Source organism: Populus trichocarpa, chromosome 3, assembly GCF_000002775.5.
Source record: "Populus trichocarpa isolate Nisqually-1 chromosome 3, P.trichocarpa_v4.1, whole genome shotgun sequence".
Classification (NCBI taxonomy): domain Eukaryota; kingdom Viridiplantae; phylum Streptophyta; class Magnoliopsida; order Malpighiales; family Salicaceae; genus Populus; species Populus trichocarpa.
The window spans coordinates 15,589,164-15,607,854 of NC_037287.2; the positions used below are offsets into that span (position 1 = coordinate 15,589,164).

At 32.7% G+C, this 18,691-nt stretch overlaps 1 protein-coding gene across 1 annotated transcript; it reads left to right on the forward strand.

Annotated features, from left to right (window-relative positions):
* Positions 1 to 13,443: 13,443 nt before the first annotated feature.
* LOC7497843 (endoglucanase 6) lies at positions 13,444 to 18,401 on the forward strand. Its single transcript, XM_002303609.4, has 9 exons — positions 13,444 to 13,887; positions 14,003 to 14,215; positions 14,717 to 14,917; positions 16,031 to 16,120; positions 16,289 to 16,453; positions 16,544 to 16,828; positions 16,944 to 17,292; positions 17,394 to 17,456; positions 17,622 to 18,401. The coding sequence occupies exons 1-9, from the start codon at positions 13,684 to 13,686 to the stop codon at positions 17,918 to 17,920; spliced, it is 1,869 nt and encodes a 622-aa protein (XP_002303645.1). The 5' UTR covers positions 13,444 to 13,683; the 3' UTR covers positions 17,921 to 18,401.
* The last annotated feature ends 290 nt before the right edge of the window (positions 18,402 to 18,691 follow it).

Genomic DNA, 18,691 nt, shown 5'->3' on the forward strand with positions numbered 1-18,691 from the left:
TAAATTTTTTTATTAAAAATATTTTTTTATTTAAATCATCAATATTTTTATGTGATTGATATATTGTTTTTTATTCAATAAATCATGTTGCTAATAAAAAGATATTTTATTGTCAAGATACAAAATAAAATTACATGAATACAAAAAGATAATTTTAACGGAAAAACATATATTTTTAATAATTTTATTCGTTATCTTTTTTATAAATATTTTTTTTATTATTTTATAATTAAACAACAAATAAATTCTAGAAATTAATAACTTCATGGTAGCACATGGCAATGTCACTAATAAGTTTCTATTAATTTATTTATAGTTGTAAACGTGTTCCAATGGCACTTGTTGTCTGTTGGTGGCTAAGGGGCCAACTTTCTACTCGATCCGAATCAGTAATCGATAGAAAAGTATTCTTTGATTTTGAAGTGAATCCTCAAATTGAATTTTGAATTGCAGATATTCACTTGTGGAAGAGACCAAAATTGCATGTAATACGGCCACCATGCACAAGATCACAAAAATATTCGGACCCAAAAATCGATTGCAGTTAGTGGGGACTTACAGACGCTCGGATTTTAGTGTCGGCTGTTAAATTTCATTTTCAGACTACAACTCACTTTTCATTTATATTTTAAAATCTCAAAGCTTGAAGATAGCTAGTGATATATATATATATATATATATATATATATATATATATATATATATATATATATATATTTCTGCAATCTACCTTTAGTTCCCAGTCTCCAACATGCGCGCTTGAATCCCGCATGGAAGAGTCCGAAATAAAGAAATCTGGGACACTGTGTGTGTTCGTGGGGCTCCAAGACCTTCCTTAACGAACTCTTTTGACTTTTGAGTGAAGTTTCTCACTTGAATTTTTTTAATTAATTTATAGAGCAGCAATGCCTTTATTTATTCAAATTAATTTATCAAATTCACGATAAAAATCATGAAATTATAATAAATACATAGAAAATAAATTAAAACAAATTATAAAACTTAATTTAGAATAAGTCTAGCTGTTATACAACTTGAATCATCGAGAGTGTGCAGTGACATTAAAAACAAATCTAGCTGTTAAACAAAAAATGAAATGAAAAGGTAGAAATTGATCAACAAATTTACATACTATCAGTTGTTGCATAAATTTTGTAGAAAAGTTCTTGACCAGCACAAAGACGGAGTTGATAATATTGAAAATGGCTGGGGAGCCGTAGAGAGAGGCGCCTTGTCTCTTTCAATGGTTCTCTTTTCCCATATCACTTCCATATTTTTCCTTGCAAACTATAAGAAGTGGGGATCTTTTAACCTAATTAAAGACTGCATGCGTGTAAAAGTGAAGTACAAATCAAACCCATGAGGTAATGGGGATTTTTCATACATGTGATGATCAGGTGGTCCATTAATGGTGTTTTACATATAATATTGATTTTTCACGCAATAAGGAGACCACAATGGACCATGAAAACGACACAAAGAACAACAAGAATCGCTTCTTGACTTTCATAAAATTGAAGCTAGAATTTTAAAATGTGCGTTCTTGCTAGAAAAAAGTTAGCTGTCAGTTGGCATTTTGTCGTAATTATTAGCAAAACCTTAATCATTGAAAACAGCTAATCATAAGACGGGGAATTTTAATTGCTTCATTAGCTTTTGACACCATGAAAATGACACAAAATGATGTGCAAAGTCATTCTGATTAACACTCTGTGTTTTCCTTTCGAAAAAAAATGTCTTGCCTGAGATTTCATGATTCACTTGTTGGGTTACAGACAGAGATTTATATTGTTTAATCTTAAAGTTGGCCGGATAAATACTAGGTACTCATGAGAGGTGGTCAAGCCAGAGAGGGGGCAGTTTATGTTCTATAATTACCTCAAGAACATTTTCATATATTATAAATAAAATGGCATCTGCAAATCTGCAATAATGGTTATGATTGTGACTGCGACCATGTGAATGATCATCGGAGATAAAAAGACTTCAAACGTTAAACAAGGCACGTACGGAAGACCCAGAGAAGAAAGCATGCTGTCAAATTTCATCAAGTGCTCTACTTTCAGTAATTTACTCTAATTAGTTTATTGGGAAATGGTGATTTTGTTAACTATCATAATTAGTGCTGGTAGTTCTGTAAAAGCTGCTTTTTTCTATTATTGTTTTGAGAAAAATGTGGATTTTTACTGGTAGTTATTGATAAAAAAAAATATTTCTAGGTCTCCAGTCAACGTTTTCTAACGCGTGTTTCTCCTAATACGTGGAGTGTAGGAAGTAGTCATCATACACTCTCGAGTTCTAGAATTTAGAAGAAAAAAAAACAGACGGGAAAAAAAATGATTCGAGATCATTTAAAATTTAGATTTTTTTTTCATTTGCATGTTTTTGAATGACCATAGCCTGGTGATTGGAAGAGTCAATAGCGTGTTTATTTTTGTATTATAAAAATATTTTAAAAAAATAAAAATTTTATTTTTTTATTTTAAATTAATTTTTAAAGTAAAAAATAAAAAATATTAATTCAATATATTTTTAAACAAATAACACTTTAAAAACATGTCAGACACACTGCACACTGCCAAACCGGCTCCCATTGAGTTGAAATTAATTCGCCACTATACTTTGTCAAAGATGGCTCTACAATCAAATCAGAATGATCAAAAGCAAAAGCACCCTCCAACTAATTAGAAATATCTAATTGCAGAACAAACAAGAATCAAGCAGGCACTCGGGCAAATGCATGCACTGACGGAACCAAAAAGGAGGTTACAGTGGAGGCACAAAAGGGGGATAAAAGGTTCCCCTGCCCCAGATAATGGTTACAGACTGATCCTTGCATGAAATAAGAAACTTAAAGTCGTCCTCCATCAATGGACCTAATCCACTGCCATATTTCTCCGTGATTGACTCTACTCAGGTGGTCCGGCGTGTTTCTAATTTGAGTATTATTGCCTTGATTTTCGCCCATAACTACTATGCTGGTTTTATGTGCCCATCTCCATCCTAAGTAGTCTACCATGGATTCAATAAATTTGTGGATAACCAAACTTTTTGATCCAACTGGATGTGTAATGTGAATGCGTTGATGCACGTACATTTACTCTGGGCTAAAAGCCGAGAAAATGCATATTTATAAAAAAAATTAAAAACGTTTTTTTTTTTTATCTTTTTGTTCTTTAAAGAAGGTGGGGGGGAATTAATGATTTCACCTATAAAATACCCAATGGAGATGGAAAAAAAAAACAATTTAAATAATGTATTTACAGTTTTAAATCTGGATTCCCCATGGTGTCCTTGGAAAGGAACCCGCTTGGAGGGATCGTGATAGAAGGGACGAGGGTCCTTCCTTCCTGTGGCCCTTGCCATAAAAGCTTTCACCTTCTATCATTCTCAAAAGAAGACATGCACGTATCATTTGAGATCAACATAGGGCCATGCGTCTCTACCACGGGTTCCATTTGCAAGTGTCTAGTGGACACCAAAGTTCTACCGATCTAACGCCTCTCATGCCTTTTCCCTCTTTTTATGCAGTAGCCACACTATCACGCGTCAAAGGTGAAGTTTTTTCACTTTTTGCTTTTGTAAAAAAAAATTATTATTTTTTTATTTTTAAATTATTTTGATGGGTTAATGTTAAAAATAATTTTTTAAAATAAAAAATATATATTATTTTAATATATTTTCAAGTAAAAAATACTCTGAAAAATGATCGTTACAATACTTCCAAACACCACATCCACCCCTCCCTCGTAGCAAGGAAACCTATAATTTTTCTTTTCAAATCACAATTATTATCCTTTCTATGTTTTTGGTGTCCATATTACATTGATAATTAATTCAATCCATAACCAATTAATCTAAAATTCAGTCCGAATTCATGATTTCCTTCTTTCAGTCATTCTTGTCTTTTGAATCTCTCCCTTGCAACCATGCAAAATGAAACACTAAAGGCTAAAAGCATTAATAAACTGCAATGCTTCATATAAACTTGAGCTGGATTTCGACATCATGACGGGGACGTTCTACAAATTGCGTTGTGAAATCAACATATATTGATGCGATTAGAGCACTATAATTGGCAGCAGCTAATTCACTAACATGTCTTGTCGGTGTTTTCTTTTGCTAAAGTAAACTCTTACGATTGCATTAAATTCTTTCGAGAAGAGCACAATCACAAATCTTTACTGTATTCGTTTCACATTTTATGGCCTTATCTCTAGCATCTTTCAAGATTTTACAAGTCATGCGTCTTGTTGGCCCTTCTAAAGCTACAAGAAAGAGACCGCAGCCGAAGCACACGAAACACAAATATCCCCAAGTCACATGTTGCCAAGCCTCATTTGCAACTCGTAAAAAAAATCATTACAGTTTTTTCCAGCCTCTCAACTCCCTGCCACAAAAAATTAATCTAATAATAATAATCACAATTCAGAAACATAATTTACAATTCATCTCTCCATCACAATTAAAAAATCAACACCCTTCACATCATAATTCATTAAATTTAACAATTCACAATTCATCATCAAGCACAATGAAAATTCATATAAGATTTTATTAAGTTTAAAATGAATTCATAATTATTAAAATATTAAAGCATATGATATAACTATATCTCAAAATAACCTCAGTTCGTGGATAGGTCTGGAGCACTCATGGATGGACCGACACCACCCCAACTCGGGGATGATCCTATAACGCTCATGTAGGGTCTGCACCAAAATTGCCCTAGCTCGTAAATGAGCTTGGAATGCTCATGAACGAGCTTTGATCGCTTGTAGATGGACCCACACCCCTAACTATGTATCCCCGTTCATAACAAGTGACCTCATGTTCCGCTAAGACCACTTCTAAATGCCCAGCCTCCACGACCTCTTGAAGCCCAGCACGACACATATTGAGGGTATTGTTGGCCAAGGCACTGCCACATGTGATCTCATCAACGTCTTCATGGATAATAGATGCTGCTTTACGAGCCTTTCATAATAAGAAATGAATCTAATAAATACAATAAAAAATAATTAGCACTCATCATCTTTGATAAAAAAAAAAAAAAAGTAGTCATCATTTAATAAATGTTATATATTAAAAACATTGCATACCAATAAATTTTGTATTGGATATCAAGGCTTAGAATTTATCAAATTGCATAGCCATATCAGGAAACATGACCATATAGGTGCAATAAATTAGCGTGTTATGGGAAAATTCCATATCAAATAGGTGTCTAGATTAATTGTTGGATGTTGCTCTACAAATATTCAATCTTTAATGGCATCCGAAATATCTAGGTAAGCTGCATGAATTACCAGCCAATTTCATTCTCGCTTAGCCTAACAACTGATATTATGCAACTCGTCACCAGTATCAACATAATACATGATGTACTGAGATAAGTCAAATTGTTGAATTACTCGATTAAGGCAATGCATATCAACTACATCAAAGCAATGCAATAGGACTTGTGCCAAAAACAAATCACCATTCTCTCATATATTGGTATTTCATAACTAATTAATATATTTTATACCTAATTCAGTAAAATTTTTAATTTAACCTAAAAGTGCATAACCCTAATTCATAATAAACAACAACCTAAAATCATTGATTTTCTTTAAAATAATAAAATTAACAACTCAAACCAATGTATTTTATAGTTAAATAACATGATTTAAACCAAATTAATTAAAACTCTATCTTTTCTAGAAATCTCTAATTCTAAATCCTAACATTTTCAAAATCAACAATTAACATAAATTAGCAAAAATGATATTAAATTGATACATGAAAAATATCAAATATGCCTTTAAGTGTTGAATGTGGACGAGTTAAGAGGGGTAGTGATGAGGTCATTATCCCACATCGGTTAGGAGATGAGGGCTTTGTTTACTTATATAGCATCAAAGACACCTCTCTCATTGCGAGGCATCTTTTAAGTGACAAAACTCACTGGAAATCATGTGAGATAATACCTTGTGATGAGCCTACCATGATGCGGATATGGACACATCATCAGGTAGTGACCATGGAGAGCGGAAAAAAAGGGAAAGAAAGTGAGAAAAGAGAAAGAAATTAGATATGTGATCATAATTTATAATAGCTTGTTAAACTAGTTATTTTTTAAAATATTTGGTGGACTATGTTATTATAATTTTGTTTTTAATTGTGCTGAAAAATTTAAAAACCAATGAGTTGTAGTGTTATTGCCTTTCTATTGTCGGTGCAGCATCCTGTCATTTCCATGGCAGTCAGAGCTTATCAATCTCACACAGTTTCTAAAATGCAAATTTCCACTAGATCCAACTTGATAATATATATATATATATATATATATATGTCCAATGCCAACTTCGTAGTAATTCACAACAGTTGACCAGATAAGTTTCTCCTCTAAAGTCGATACTGGTTAGTTTGCACTAAAGACACACAGCAGCAGCAATACTGGTTAGTTTGCACTAAAGACTGGTGCATAAATTTAATTTTGGTATAAAAACACTTATTTTACAAGACAAGAACAAAAACAACGTGGCTTTGTGCATTTGAATTTTGATTCATTGACTGGATAAAATAGTAGCGTGTATTCCTAACCAAGTTTCAAACTTTGAATTTGATGCTAGTGGGAACGTATCGGCATTTCAAAAGAGACTCCACTCCAGCCCATGGAAAGCCAAGGCGTGGTTCATTATTCTGGGCAGAATTTGGGGTCCCGACAAACAGTAAGCAAGGAAGACTCGCAATTCCCAACTATTTTTTCTCTAGTATTTATTTAATCACCATCTTTAACAAACACATTACCTGTGGCCGTGGGAGCATTCATATCTCACTTGTATGCCTTTTTATTATGCCTTGAACTACCTACCAGCTTCAACTCTCATCTGCAATATCTTCTCCATTCATATCCGTATCCTAACCTTCATCTAAATGGGACCCATTTTTCAGTAATTAGTACTTTTAGGCTACTGGGTTTTTCAAGTGCTAGGTCATCTCGGGATGGCCATATGAAAAGCTGAAAATTAAATTACTAATTTTTTTCGTTTTTTATTTCCCTAATTCTGTAGCTTTAAGGAAATAGTCAAATAAAAAAGCCAAAATAACTTTTATGTATATATAAAATATCCCTACATATCTATCAAAAGAATAAAAAAAACATTAAAATATAATTTTTAAATATCCCTTCTTTCATCCATACGTTTTTCTCAAAAAAAATCTGAACGTGTTCATATTAAAGTACAAATAAGTTGTTAAAAAAAAATTTTGTATTGAAAAGCACATAAAAAATCATTATATATATACTAAAAAAAAAAAGGTGTTTTAACGTAGAAATGATATAATTATAAATTTTGTCGAATGTTTTTATTGTATTGATATTATAGCGGTTGTAAAATTATAATTTTATTTTATAAAAAAAATAACTTTATTTTGTATTTTTTTTCTTTACACTTTGAATTTTTATTGTCATTTTTTTCTTATCTTTATTTTTTGTAATATTTTTTTTGTTTTTTTTTTCTCTAAACTTTTTTTCAAAAAATATTATTTTCTATTTTTTACACTTTGAATATTTATCACTCTGCACTTGGTTTATTTATACAATTTTTTTGTTCTTATCTTTATTCTTTTATAACTGTTTTTTATTTATTTTCTTTACACTTATTTTTGAAAAATTATTGTACAAATACTAAAGAAATAGTGTTTTATTATAGCAATTGTAACATTGTTTCATTCTTCTACTAAGATAAAAATTTACATGTTTTTATTATTAAATATGATATTTATTATAGTTTATTATATATAAGTATTAATTTTATAATTCACGATTATATTTTTTACTTAATGTCGAAAAACGCATTAATAACACCTACACATTAATTTTTTTATGTTATAAAATAAATTATTCGACTTGTAGAGAGATAAATTGAATAAACACGTTAATATTTTATTTTTTGTATTTATTAGCATATATATTTGTTGATATATTTAATTTAAATACATATGTAGACTTTTTTATTTGCAATTGAAATTAAAAAAACACACATTTAAAAAATTTATATATATTTTTTAAAAAAAATTATTTGAACCACGTTATCCGCTGCGGGTCAGATAACCAATATCTACCCAATTTAAAGAGTTATATCAGCGATTCAATTTTTCTAAATGTTTTTTTTTTTTTTTTTTTGGCATTTGAGATGCTCTTACCGGTATGGCAGTTTTTAACAGAGAAGGGGTACTATTTGAGGACCACCGACAGCAGGTTAGTACGAGCGTCTGGGAACTGGACAGTGCTGCCGTAGGGCTCCGGGTCATTGCGGAGGCCTGTTCTGTTACCACTATTTTTTATCTTGCAATTAAAAATTTCACTTTCATAACAATAAAATAAAAAAAAAGGTGAAAAAGCAATAATAAATTGAGATTTGATCTCTTTTTCGGCGGAACCGTTGATTGCGGTTGGAATAAAGCACATCGGGATGCTCCTTTTTGACCGCATCTCCTTTTGTCATTTTCTTTCGTTTCTCTTACTTTCCTGTTCATTTTGTTGTTGCATTTCATAAATGTTTTAAAAAAAATTTAAATTTTTTTTATATTTTACTTCACTTAAAATTAATATGTTTTTTATATTTTTAGATTATTTTAATTTGCTGATATTAAAAATATTTAAAAAAAAATATTATTTTAATATATTTTAGAATAAAAAACATTTTAAAAAATAATCACTGTAACATTTCCAAACACCTAAGAAGCAAATTGAAATTTAAAACCTTTTATATTCTACTATGTTTAAAAAAAAATTAAATTTTAAAATAATCAGCAATAATATTAAAGCATGTTTTAAAATAATTTTTATCATAAATAAAATGTATTAGCGAGAAATTCATATGATATTTTAAAGTAAAAAACATTTTAAAAAAATCTTTATTATACTTCCAAACAGTTGCTAATCTCTCTGTTTTTTTTTTAATCTTTTTATCTGTGAGTAGAAAAGTCACTATAAATAGGACAAAGGTGTGCGGTATTCCTAAATTTTGAAATTCACATAAATGTCATGTAATTGACATCTGCTCTGCATAAGGCCAGAAGGAGTTAAAGGACCACTAACAAGTATTTTTAACTGGAAACTGTCGGCGACTCATGGTATTAATTCCAGGGAAGGGGGGAAAATATTAAATAAGGGGTTAGCGTTGCATGTCGAGTTGTCGGTGTTTCAAATCCTGGTTAGGTTGGTTCCATGTCAATCCTCTTCAGAACTGTGTTGTGAGTGCGTGCAAGAGCATTGCCACGTTTTCATTATGCCTCACCAAATTTACTCTGAGGTTAATATTGGGGCAATAAACCACGTTTCCGGTTGTTGGGTTGCTCAGATTTTGGTTGGTGGTCATGTTTTAGTTACTGGGGTAGTTGTTCTAACTGAGAATTTTTTGACAGAGTTTTTTTTTTATTATTATTGTTATTTTTCGAGGCTATAAAATCAGGAACCCGTTCTTCTTCTTTTGTTGTGAGTTGTAAGAGGCATGGACTCGAGCCAGCTTGTGGTGGACCGAAGCCAAGAGCACGTTCGCACGAGGTGTTTTTAGTTTATGGTGGAGTTTTTGTAACAAAAGTCAAAAACTGATATAAAAACATTTAATAGTGAAGAGTAATAAGTTACCAAATAAAAAATCTGAACATTTAAATATTTTATAACATGAAAATATCTTAACATCACAATGCGCGTGTAAAAACGTGGACCGTTAGTTTGTGTCCGGAAACGTGCGTGGAACACGTTAAACATGGCTCGGGAGATTTTATAATTTCCACTTTACTTGCTGGTGCCCTAATTAATTAATTAGGGGGTGATTAGCGAGTAATTTGAACATCATTTATTTTACTAGATGTTTTGAGGGTTTTCATTGAGCAAGAAAAATGATTTTAATATATTTTAATATAAAAAACATTTTAAAAGCAACCACAGCAATATTTCCACATAAATTTTATATTGTCAGATCTTTTCCGCTGTTCATGATCATAATAATTTGGTTGTCAACATGTGACCTGACCCGAAACTCTGAAATTTCATAGCGGTTAGATGTTGAAGCTGAGAAACATGAATGCGATTTTTTCTTCTGGAAATTAGCAACAAAAAAATTAAAAATTGATAAACTAGCACATGCAAAAAAAATATATATAGAAAAATAGAAAAGCAGAAGAAAATCACGGTTCCCACCCTTGAGTTTTTAAAAAAACGTAGGTGAGAACTGTGATTTTTTAAATAGCATGACCATTTTTCAGTGTAAAAATGTTTTATTTTAAACACCGCAGTTCTTATTTGCGGTTTGTTTAAATACTGTAATTTCCAACTATGTTTTTCATTAACTATGCTATTTTTTTAAATAAAAAATTCACTAATACTATTTTCACAAAACTTTTTAACAACCGTCTGGAAAGGGAAAATATCCCATGAATGCTATTCCATGCACAAGTATCTAACTGTAATGAACTATTGTTGTTATGATACACGAGAGAACTTAGTGTGATTCCCCATTTTAATCAAAATAGTGATTTTTTTCTCGTACTACCCACTATACCCATATTAAATTACATGTATAACATTTGACTAAAAAAATAAGGTTGCTTAGGAGGGCGTTTTAGTCATTGCAAATTGAATTTTCTGTAATATTCATATGCTATTGAGTCCTCTTTAGTAATTTTCATTTTTAAATACTAATAAATTAATTAAAGAGATTAACACGTATTGTTCACGCGTTATTCTAGAGGCGCGTGAGATATATTCAAATATCCAAAAACTTTCAACCGCCATCTTATCCAATAAGTTAGGTGGTGGCGCGACTCCTAGGATGACGTATATTTTCATTATGACTGCCAGCAGTTCCATGATCAAGGAGGTTTTTTCTCCTCACCTTCTTTTCTCTTTTTTTGAAATTGTTATTTATGCAAAGCTTTTAAATATTCAACCGTCATCTAGTCTGTATTTGTTTTGAATTTGGTTCTCATTTTTTTTATTTTTTTTCAATCTAATGCTTCTTAAAGTTTATTTTGTTTTTGATTTCGTCCATCGTCATTTAATATCATTAGATTTTTTTTATCCAATCTGGTCCTCATTCTTTTATTGCTATTTTTTTTGTCATTTTCATTAGTTTATTTTTCAATTTTGTCCTTTTGAATCTAATATAAATTTATTTGGTCCTAATTTGGGTCCTATTTATTGCTCTTTTTTATCCTTTTTTTTCATTTATTTTTTTTTCAATTTAATCAATAATTAGTTTCTTTCAATTATTTTTTGTGCATGGTTTAGTCCTCGTTGTTTGAATTAGAATTTTAATGTTTTTTATAATTTATAATTTTGGTTTGTAATTTTTTTCGTGTTTGTTTTTTACAGGGTAATCTCAGTCTCATGGCTCGATCCACCAGTTTTGATGATAACCCCGGTTTAAGTTTGGGTGTTTGTTAAATTCTTTATAATTTTTTTTTATCGTTCGACATTAACTTATTGAGCTTTGAGTTTCGTGACTTTCTCTATTTTTTTTTGTTGGGTTACTCATGTCTCATATCTCGGGTTACAAGTTAGTTGAGTCAACTTGGGTTGACATGAGTTTTTAAAATTTATTTTTTATTTTTATTTTATCATTTGTCATTGAATTATTGACCCTTAAACATGTTTTATGAAATATTATTTTAAAAAAAGCATTGATGCGTGCAACGTACGCGTCAGCGCATGATGAATTATTCCAAATACGAGTTGGTTAAGTTAACCTGGGGTAGTTTGCATTTTTCCACTAAGTTTTTTTATTTAAATTTGATATTTTTTGCTAGGCGCTTCTTTTAGAAGTTTAATTTTTTGTTCTCTCGAGTTTTTACAAGTTTTTCCACTAAAATAATTTGCCCTTGAACTTTGTTATTTTTTCATTTTTTTTTTGTTTGTTTTTTTTGTCCTGGCATTATATTTTTTGAATTTCCTTTTGTTTTCATCAAATAGGCTATTAAATTTTGAACTTAATGATTTTTTTGCTTTCTTTTCCATGGATTGTTTTAATTTTATATTACGGGTCAAATTTTAATAAATTTAACTTGAATTATGTTGAATTATCATCACGTGTTATTTTTTTTATATTGAGAAAAATTAGGCCCAGCGTGACGTATAGTTTATTGTATAAGTGTGGATGAATGATAAATAGCACAACGCAGCACCGGTGTCATCTAGTTTCCTGCATAATATAATAATTGTCGATGATCCATTTATTGACAAACGCATCATCTTCTCTACAACTCACGATGCACGCCCCGTAAGAGTTTCATCAATGTTTTATAGTTATATATGGGCCAATAATTACTTGCTGGCTAGAAATAATTTGGTGTTTTAGGTTAATTTTCCTGTATATAGATTATGCATATTTCAGAAGCCATGAAATTAAGGATGGAAAGAGAAGATTTAGGGTTACTGAAGACTTACATGGTCGTTAACTTCAGAATACATGAGATTAGTTAAGGCATGCACAAACTGACTCGGATATCCATATTAATAATTAAAAAAAAAATAGGATAAAAAAGAAAAGTCCTTTGATGATGATACGATTGAAATTTTATTTTTTTATCAAGAAAAAAAAGTGATAAAAGAAGAGATGAGTATTTTAAAAATATATAAATATTAATAATAATTTATACTTTTTATTAGATGAGTGTCTTTCAGCTTATTTTTACTTGAATCTTAATTTTGATTGTTATTATTAGTGTTATTTTAAGAAAATAAAAGAGTTAGAAAGGAAAAATAAAACGAAATAACATGCAATAAAAGCTTTTAAGGATAGTCACTTCATCTATAAAATTAATAATCATATATAAGCAAAATTAAAAATAATATTTTATTCTTAATAAACAATACAAGATAAATGTATTTCTTAATAATATTTATATGTTAGTCTACGAATAAAGTAAAATTAATTATAGCTAATAAATATTCAACGAAACCCCAGTCAAGCATGCAAAAGGCAAATAATATGGACAATCAGGGCATTGTAGAAAATTCAAATCAGGGGACACCGCAGGGACAATCTCGTCCCGAGCCTTTTTTGACTCCTCTGCCCTGCAGATCACTTTCCCTATTTCTTCTTTTAGTAATTTTTAACCTGTGTGTTTTTTTTTTTAATCACCAAGCTCGAAATTAAATAATTAATCACTGTCTGTCTTTTTTTTTTTCTTACCTTTTCAGCGTAAATCTTAATTCCAAAAACTCCATTAAATCCACACCGACCCTTCCATGGAAGACCCGAAGGGCACCCACATGCCTTCGTTGTTTTCTCAACTGTTTCTGTGTCTTTCCAAAAGATAAATAATTCTTAAAATAAAAACAAGTTAAATTAAAAGAATAATAAAATAAATTTCATTAATTGAGCCCTGCCAGTTTTTAGGCTCTTGGCACCTTCCTCCCCCCTCCTCAATATATACATGCTTTAGCACCTCCATATCCACCTATCCCCTCCTCTCTCTGCACTTTCTCTTTTCATGGTCTTGTTGGTTGATCAGAAGTTTTAGCTGATAAATTACACCAACATTGCCATTGCCTTTCTTTAATTCCCCCATAACTAATACATTCCTTGGTGGGATTAGTGGCAAGAAAAAGATCTCCATTTTGTAATTATTGCAAAAGAGATCTGTTTCTCTCTGTGTTTTTGTTTATACATTCACCAGACTGTTAATATGGTGAAGTTTGCGAGGCTCATTTCAATGGCTCCTTTGCTATTGCTTCTCTGTTTCCCTCTTGCTTTTGCCGGTCATGACTATGGTCAAGCTTTAAGTAAGAGTCTTCTCTTCTTTGAAGCTCAAAGATCTGGTTACCTCCCCCATAACCAGAGAGTGACATGGAGAGCTAATTCCGGTTTGAATGACGGCAAGGCTAGCGGGGTAAGCTTGACATCCTAATGGGTTTTTTCTGCTTACATTGGCCAGTTGGGGTTTCTTTGTCACCGCAAAAAATATAATGCGTTTGATGGTTTAAATTGTATTTTTCTAATTGCAGGTGGATCTGGTAGGAGGGTACTACGATGCAGGGGACAATGTGAAATTCGGCTTGCCAATGGCATTCACAATTACCATGATGTCATGGAGCATAATTGAATATGGGAAGCAATTGGGTTCAAGTGGTGAACTGGGCAATACCATGGATGCTGTTAAGTGGGGAACTGACTACCTTATCAAAGCTCACCCTCAACCCTATGTTCTTTATGGAGAGGTAGCTTTCTTTCCTTTTCCCCTTTCCCAAAATTTATTTGATTACTATTATCTTGGCATCTCTTTTTCTAGCCCAACTTGCAAAGTTGCAAGTGTAAAAACATGCTAAAGAACTTGTTCTGCTACATATCAAGGATTTTTCTTGGTTTTAGTCATCTCCTTGTTCTTGACTAAAACCAAGAAAACTTGGATCCCAAATCTGACCTCGTTTGCAGCTCGAGCTATATAAGTGTAACCCAGAATGGAGAGTGTGCTGATTATCAAGTTAAACCATTTCATAATGACCACCACCTATTTCCGGGAAACAGTTTCTTTCTTTATTAATTTCTCAAATTCCTTTTGGGTTGCCCTTTTCATTTTGTCCTTTTCAAAGAGATTATATCTTGCTTTAACTGAAATTGATACCCCATCAGACCATAAACAAACACACAAATTAAATAATTGACACCACTAATAATTTAATGTCATGTCTTGTAACGATTTTTGTTGTTTTCTTGATAAGGTTGGGGATGGCAACACTGACCACTACTGCTGGCAAAGACCAGAGGATATGACCACTGACCGTAGGGCTTACAAGATTGACCCAAGCAATCCTGGGTCGGATCTTGCTGGTGAAACAGCCGCCGCAATGGCCGCCGCTTCCATCGTTTTCCGCCACTCTAACCCTACCTATGCCAATGAGCTACTCACGCATGCACATCAGGTAAAGTTTTTCTCTTGGCGTATTTTAGCAAAACTGTTTTTCCTGCGTATGGTAGCCGTGCTTTTGTTAGCGTAGTGTGTGTGTGTGTGTGTGTATTAGCTTAGCCATTTTAACAAAATTAACAATTACTAGTACAATAATTGTTTTTTTTCTTTCGGCGGAAAATCTTCACTAGGAAAGTCAAGATGTTTGCTTGGGTGAATTTTGATTTTATTTTTTGAAATTTGCATTTTTTTTTTGAAGAGCTAGCATATGATTTTAAAAAACAGCATAGCTAGGGAAATATCACAGTTTTCACCACTTCTGTTTAGAAAGAATAGAAATGGGCTTTCATAAACTAAGAGAAAAAAATGAAAGAGGTCATTGTTACTAACAATGGTGTTCGGGACCAAAGAGTTTTGTGGTAAAGAACTTTATAAAAGAAAAGGGTGCCTTTCTGTCACTCTCCTCCATCAATGGAAGAGGTAGGGGAGCGAAAAGAAATTGCTTGCCGTTATTTTATCTCTTGTGTAGTCTCATAATAATCATTACCTTTTAACTGTTAAAAAACAGTGTTAGGGAATGTGTTACCAGCCAGGGTAAGAATTTTTTTAAAAAATATATTAAAATAATTATTTTTTAAAAATTATTTTTAATATTAATACATTAAAATTATCTAAAAACATATAAAAAAATAATTGTTTTTTTAAAAAATCAAAATTCCCACGGAACACTGTTTGCGTAGAAAAAAATGCGGCCGTTATTATTAGCATTTAGCAAAACTTGAAGAACGTAGGAAATTAATTAAATATAAGATCACTTTTCCCCCAATCAGGATCTTGGGGTCATGCTTGCCCGCCTATCACGGGCACTGTCGTCTGACCGTACATATTAACCGTACTCGAAGATCTAAACCGTCCACGTGTTACGATCCATTTAAAGTGTAGATAGCTGTGTCCTTGTGTCACGAGATAACTTTGTCGGTGGTTTCCTCTCCCTTGACTCACAACCACACAGTATTATCATCCCATTCTCTTCTAGCATTTTCGACAATTCCCTAAGTACCCTTCATTGTATATTAAATTATATTAACTACCACTGATTTTTTTTTTCTTTTGCTTTTTTGGTTTTCAGCTATTTGATTTTGCAGACAAGTACAGGGGTAAATATGACAGCAGCATTTCTGTGGCCCAGAAATATTACCGCTCTGTTAGTGGCTACAACGTAAGTAAAATAAATTTGAAGTTGATCGAGAGTAGCCAGTTTATCACGTGTTAAAAGAAGACTGCTAAAATATTAATCCATGATGAAATCATTCGTGACGAGTTTTTTTTTTTTTTCTTAATTGCTGGTGCATGTTCTCATGTTTTATTTTGATTTTTTGGTTTACAGGATGAGTTACTTTGGGCAGCTGCTTGGTTGTATCAAGCAACTAACAATCAGTATTACTTAGACTACCTCGGAAACAATGGTGACTCAATGGGTGGAACTGGTTGGGGCATGACTGAATTTGGTTGGGACGTCAAGTATGCTGGAGTCCAAACTCTTGTTGCCAAGGTTTTTGTTTCTAGAGCCGACTTCAATTTTGATGACCCTTCATCGAAATTTTTTGTTATCTGACTAATCGGAATATTTTTCGTGCTGCAGTTCTTGATGCAAGGGAAAGCTGGCCACCATGCACCAGTGTTTGAGAAGTACCAGCAGAAGGCTGAGTACTTCATGTGTTCATGCCTGGGAAAGGGTACCCGCAATGTTCAGAAAACTCCTGGTGGTCTAATTTACCGCCAGAGATGGAACAATATGCAGTTTGTGACCGGCGCTTCATTCTTGGGTGCTGTCTACTCTGACTATCTTGCTTCTGCTGGTAGAAACTTGAATTGCGCTGCTGGCAATGTGGCACCATCCCAGCTTCTCACTTTCGCGAAATCTCAGGTAATCTAATCGTTCGAAATCAAGTAATTTATTGAATTTCTTTTTTGTTAAAGAATTACTTACATAAGTATGCATTTGAAGCACTGCTTATGAGACGTTTATTCAAAACTCGCAGGTGGATTACATTCTTGGAGACAACCCGAGAGCTACTAGTTACATGGTTGGTTACGGAAACAACTATCCACGACAGGTTCATCACAGGGGTTCTTCAATTGTTTCCTATAAGGTCGACCCTACATTTGTTAGCTGCCGTGGAGGTTATGCCACTTGGTTTAGCAGGAAAGGAAGTGATCCAAATCTCCTCACCGGTGCCATTGTTGGTGGCCCTGATGCCTATGACAATTTTGCTGATGAAAGAGACAATTATGAGCAAACAGAACCTGCTACCTACAACAACGCTCCTCTTCTTGGTTTATTGGCTCGGCTAAGTGGTGGTCATGGAGGGTATAACCAGCTCCTTCCAGGTATATATATATATATTTGCCGCGCTATATGGCCATTGGTTTCATTTTCTTGTCAATGTAGAGGAGCTCAATGTAATGATTTTTTATGGCTTATCTTGCAGTGGTGGTTCCAGGTCCTATTGAAAAGAAACCAGCACCACAATCTAAAGTAACACCAGCACCAGGTATAATTCTCTGTTCATGCTAATTATGGAGAAGAATTATCCCTCTTAGGTCTAAACTATTAATGTATCTGCGTGGAACGTGATTTCCTCTGATTGGTCAAGGGATAACTGAGTGTGTCCATTTTATAGCGTTACAAAGCTCTAACTATAGAGTTTGTCTTGCAGCTTCAACTTCTGCTCCTATTTCCATTGCGCAAAAGATGACAACAACATGGATAGCCAAGGGAAAAACTTACTATAGGTATTCTATTACCGTGACCAACAAATCTGCCAAGGAACTAAAGGATATCAAGCTTTCAATATCTAAGCTTTATGGTCCTCTCTGGGGTCTGACAAAATCTGGAAATTCTTATGCGTTTCCATCATGGATGAGCTCTTTACCTGCCGGAAAAAGTCTAGAGTTTGTCTACATTCATTCTGCATCTGCTGCCGACATCTCTGTTTCAAGCTACAGTCTGACCTGAAAAGGGAAGGAATTCAATTACGGAAGAGAAAGGTTTCCATGGTTTCTGGGTTTGTAATGCAAGAATTGTGCAGCTATACAAAATATGCAGTCCAGAAAGGTCGGGTTTTTTTTTTTTTTTTTTTACCTTTTGGGGATTTTCAACATGTTGATTCGGTATCAGATTAGGGTTTTAGTCATATAAAGGTTAAATAAGGTCGAAGGTTGGAGGATGAAAGGAGTGAAGAGACAAAATATAAAGGGTGCTCATCCTCTTTCTCCTCCACTTCATTAGTTATATAGATAGGTCTGAGAGACAATTACAGAGTGAGAGTTGGGAAGTCAAAAAGGTGACTTCTCAATTTATTGCTACGAGCCTACGAGTGCTTTCTTTCCTTGCACTTCAAGCAGCTTTGAATCTTTTTTCTTTTTTCTTTTGGATTGTGATGTATCTGCAACATTTGTTTAAATTTCATATGAATATAATTTCTGGTTTGACATTATGGACACTCTTGCCTTCTACTTGAAGACCACACACTAAGAGCAAACCTTTTCACTTTATTACCTCTGGGCTTGCATATTTGATTTTGGACTTGATATCAGATATGGCAATGGATCGGATGAGATGAGGATTTTGTGTCGGATTTTGCTATATCTTATGCCGACTTGAATTTCCATTTTCATCGCTCCTACACGATCAGATCCGGTCGCTTGAAATTTTGTTCTACAAGACATTTCATCCCTCCAAAAACTCTTAAAACAGTAAAACTCTGAAAAAACATAAAGAAGATGG

What these genes read in the sequence shown, in the direction of transcription:
- LOC7497843 (XM_002303609.4), top strand. Translation starts at nt 13,684, where the DNA reads ATGGTGAAGTTTGCGAGGCTCATTTCAATGGCTCCTTTGCTATTGCTT. An exon ending in CCTATGTTCTTTATGGAGAG is followed by an intron (nt 14,216 to 14,716) that starts GTAGCTTTCTTT and finishes TTTCTTGATAAG; the next exon opens with GTTGGGGATGGCAACACTGA. An exon ending in GCTCTGTTAGTGGCTACAAC is followed by an intron (nt 16,121 to 16,288) that starts GTAAGTAAAATA and finishes TTTGGTTTACAG; the next exon opens with GATGAGTTACTTTGGGCAGC.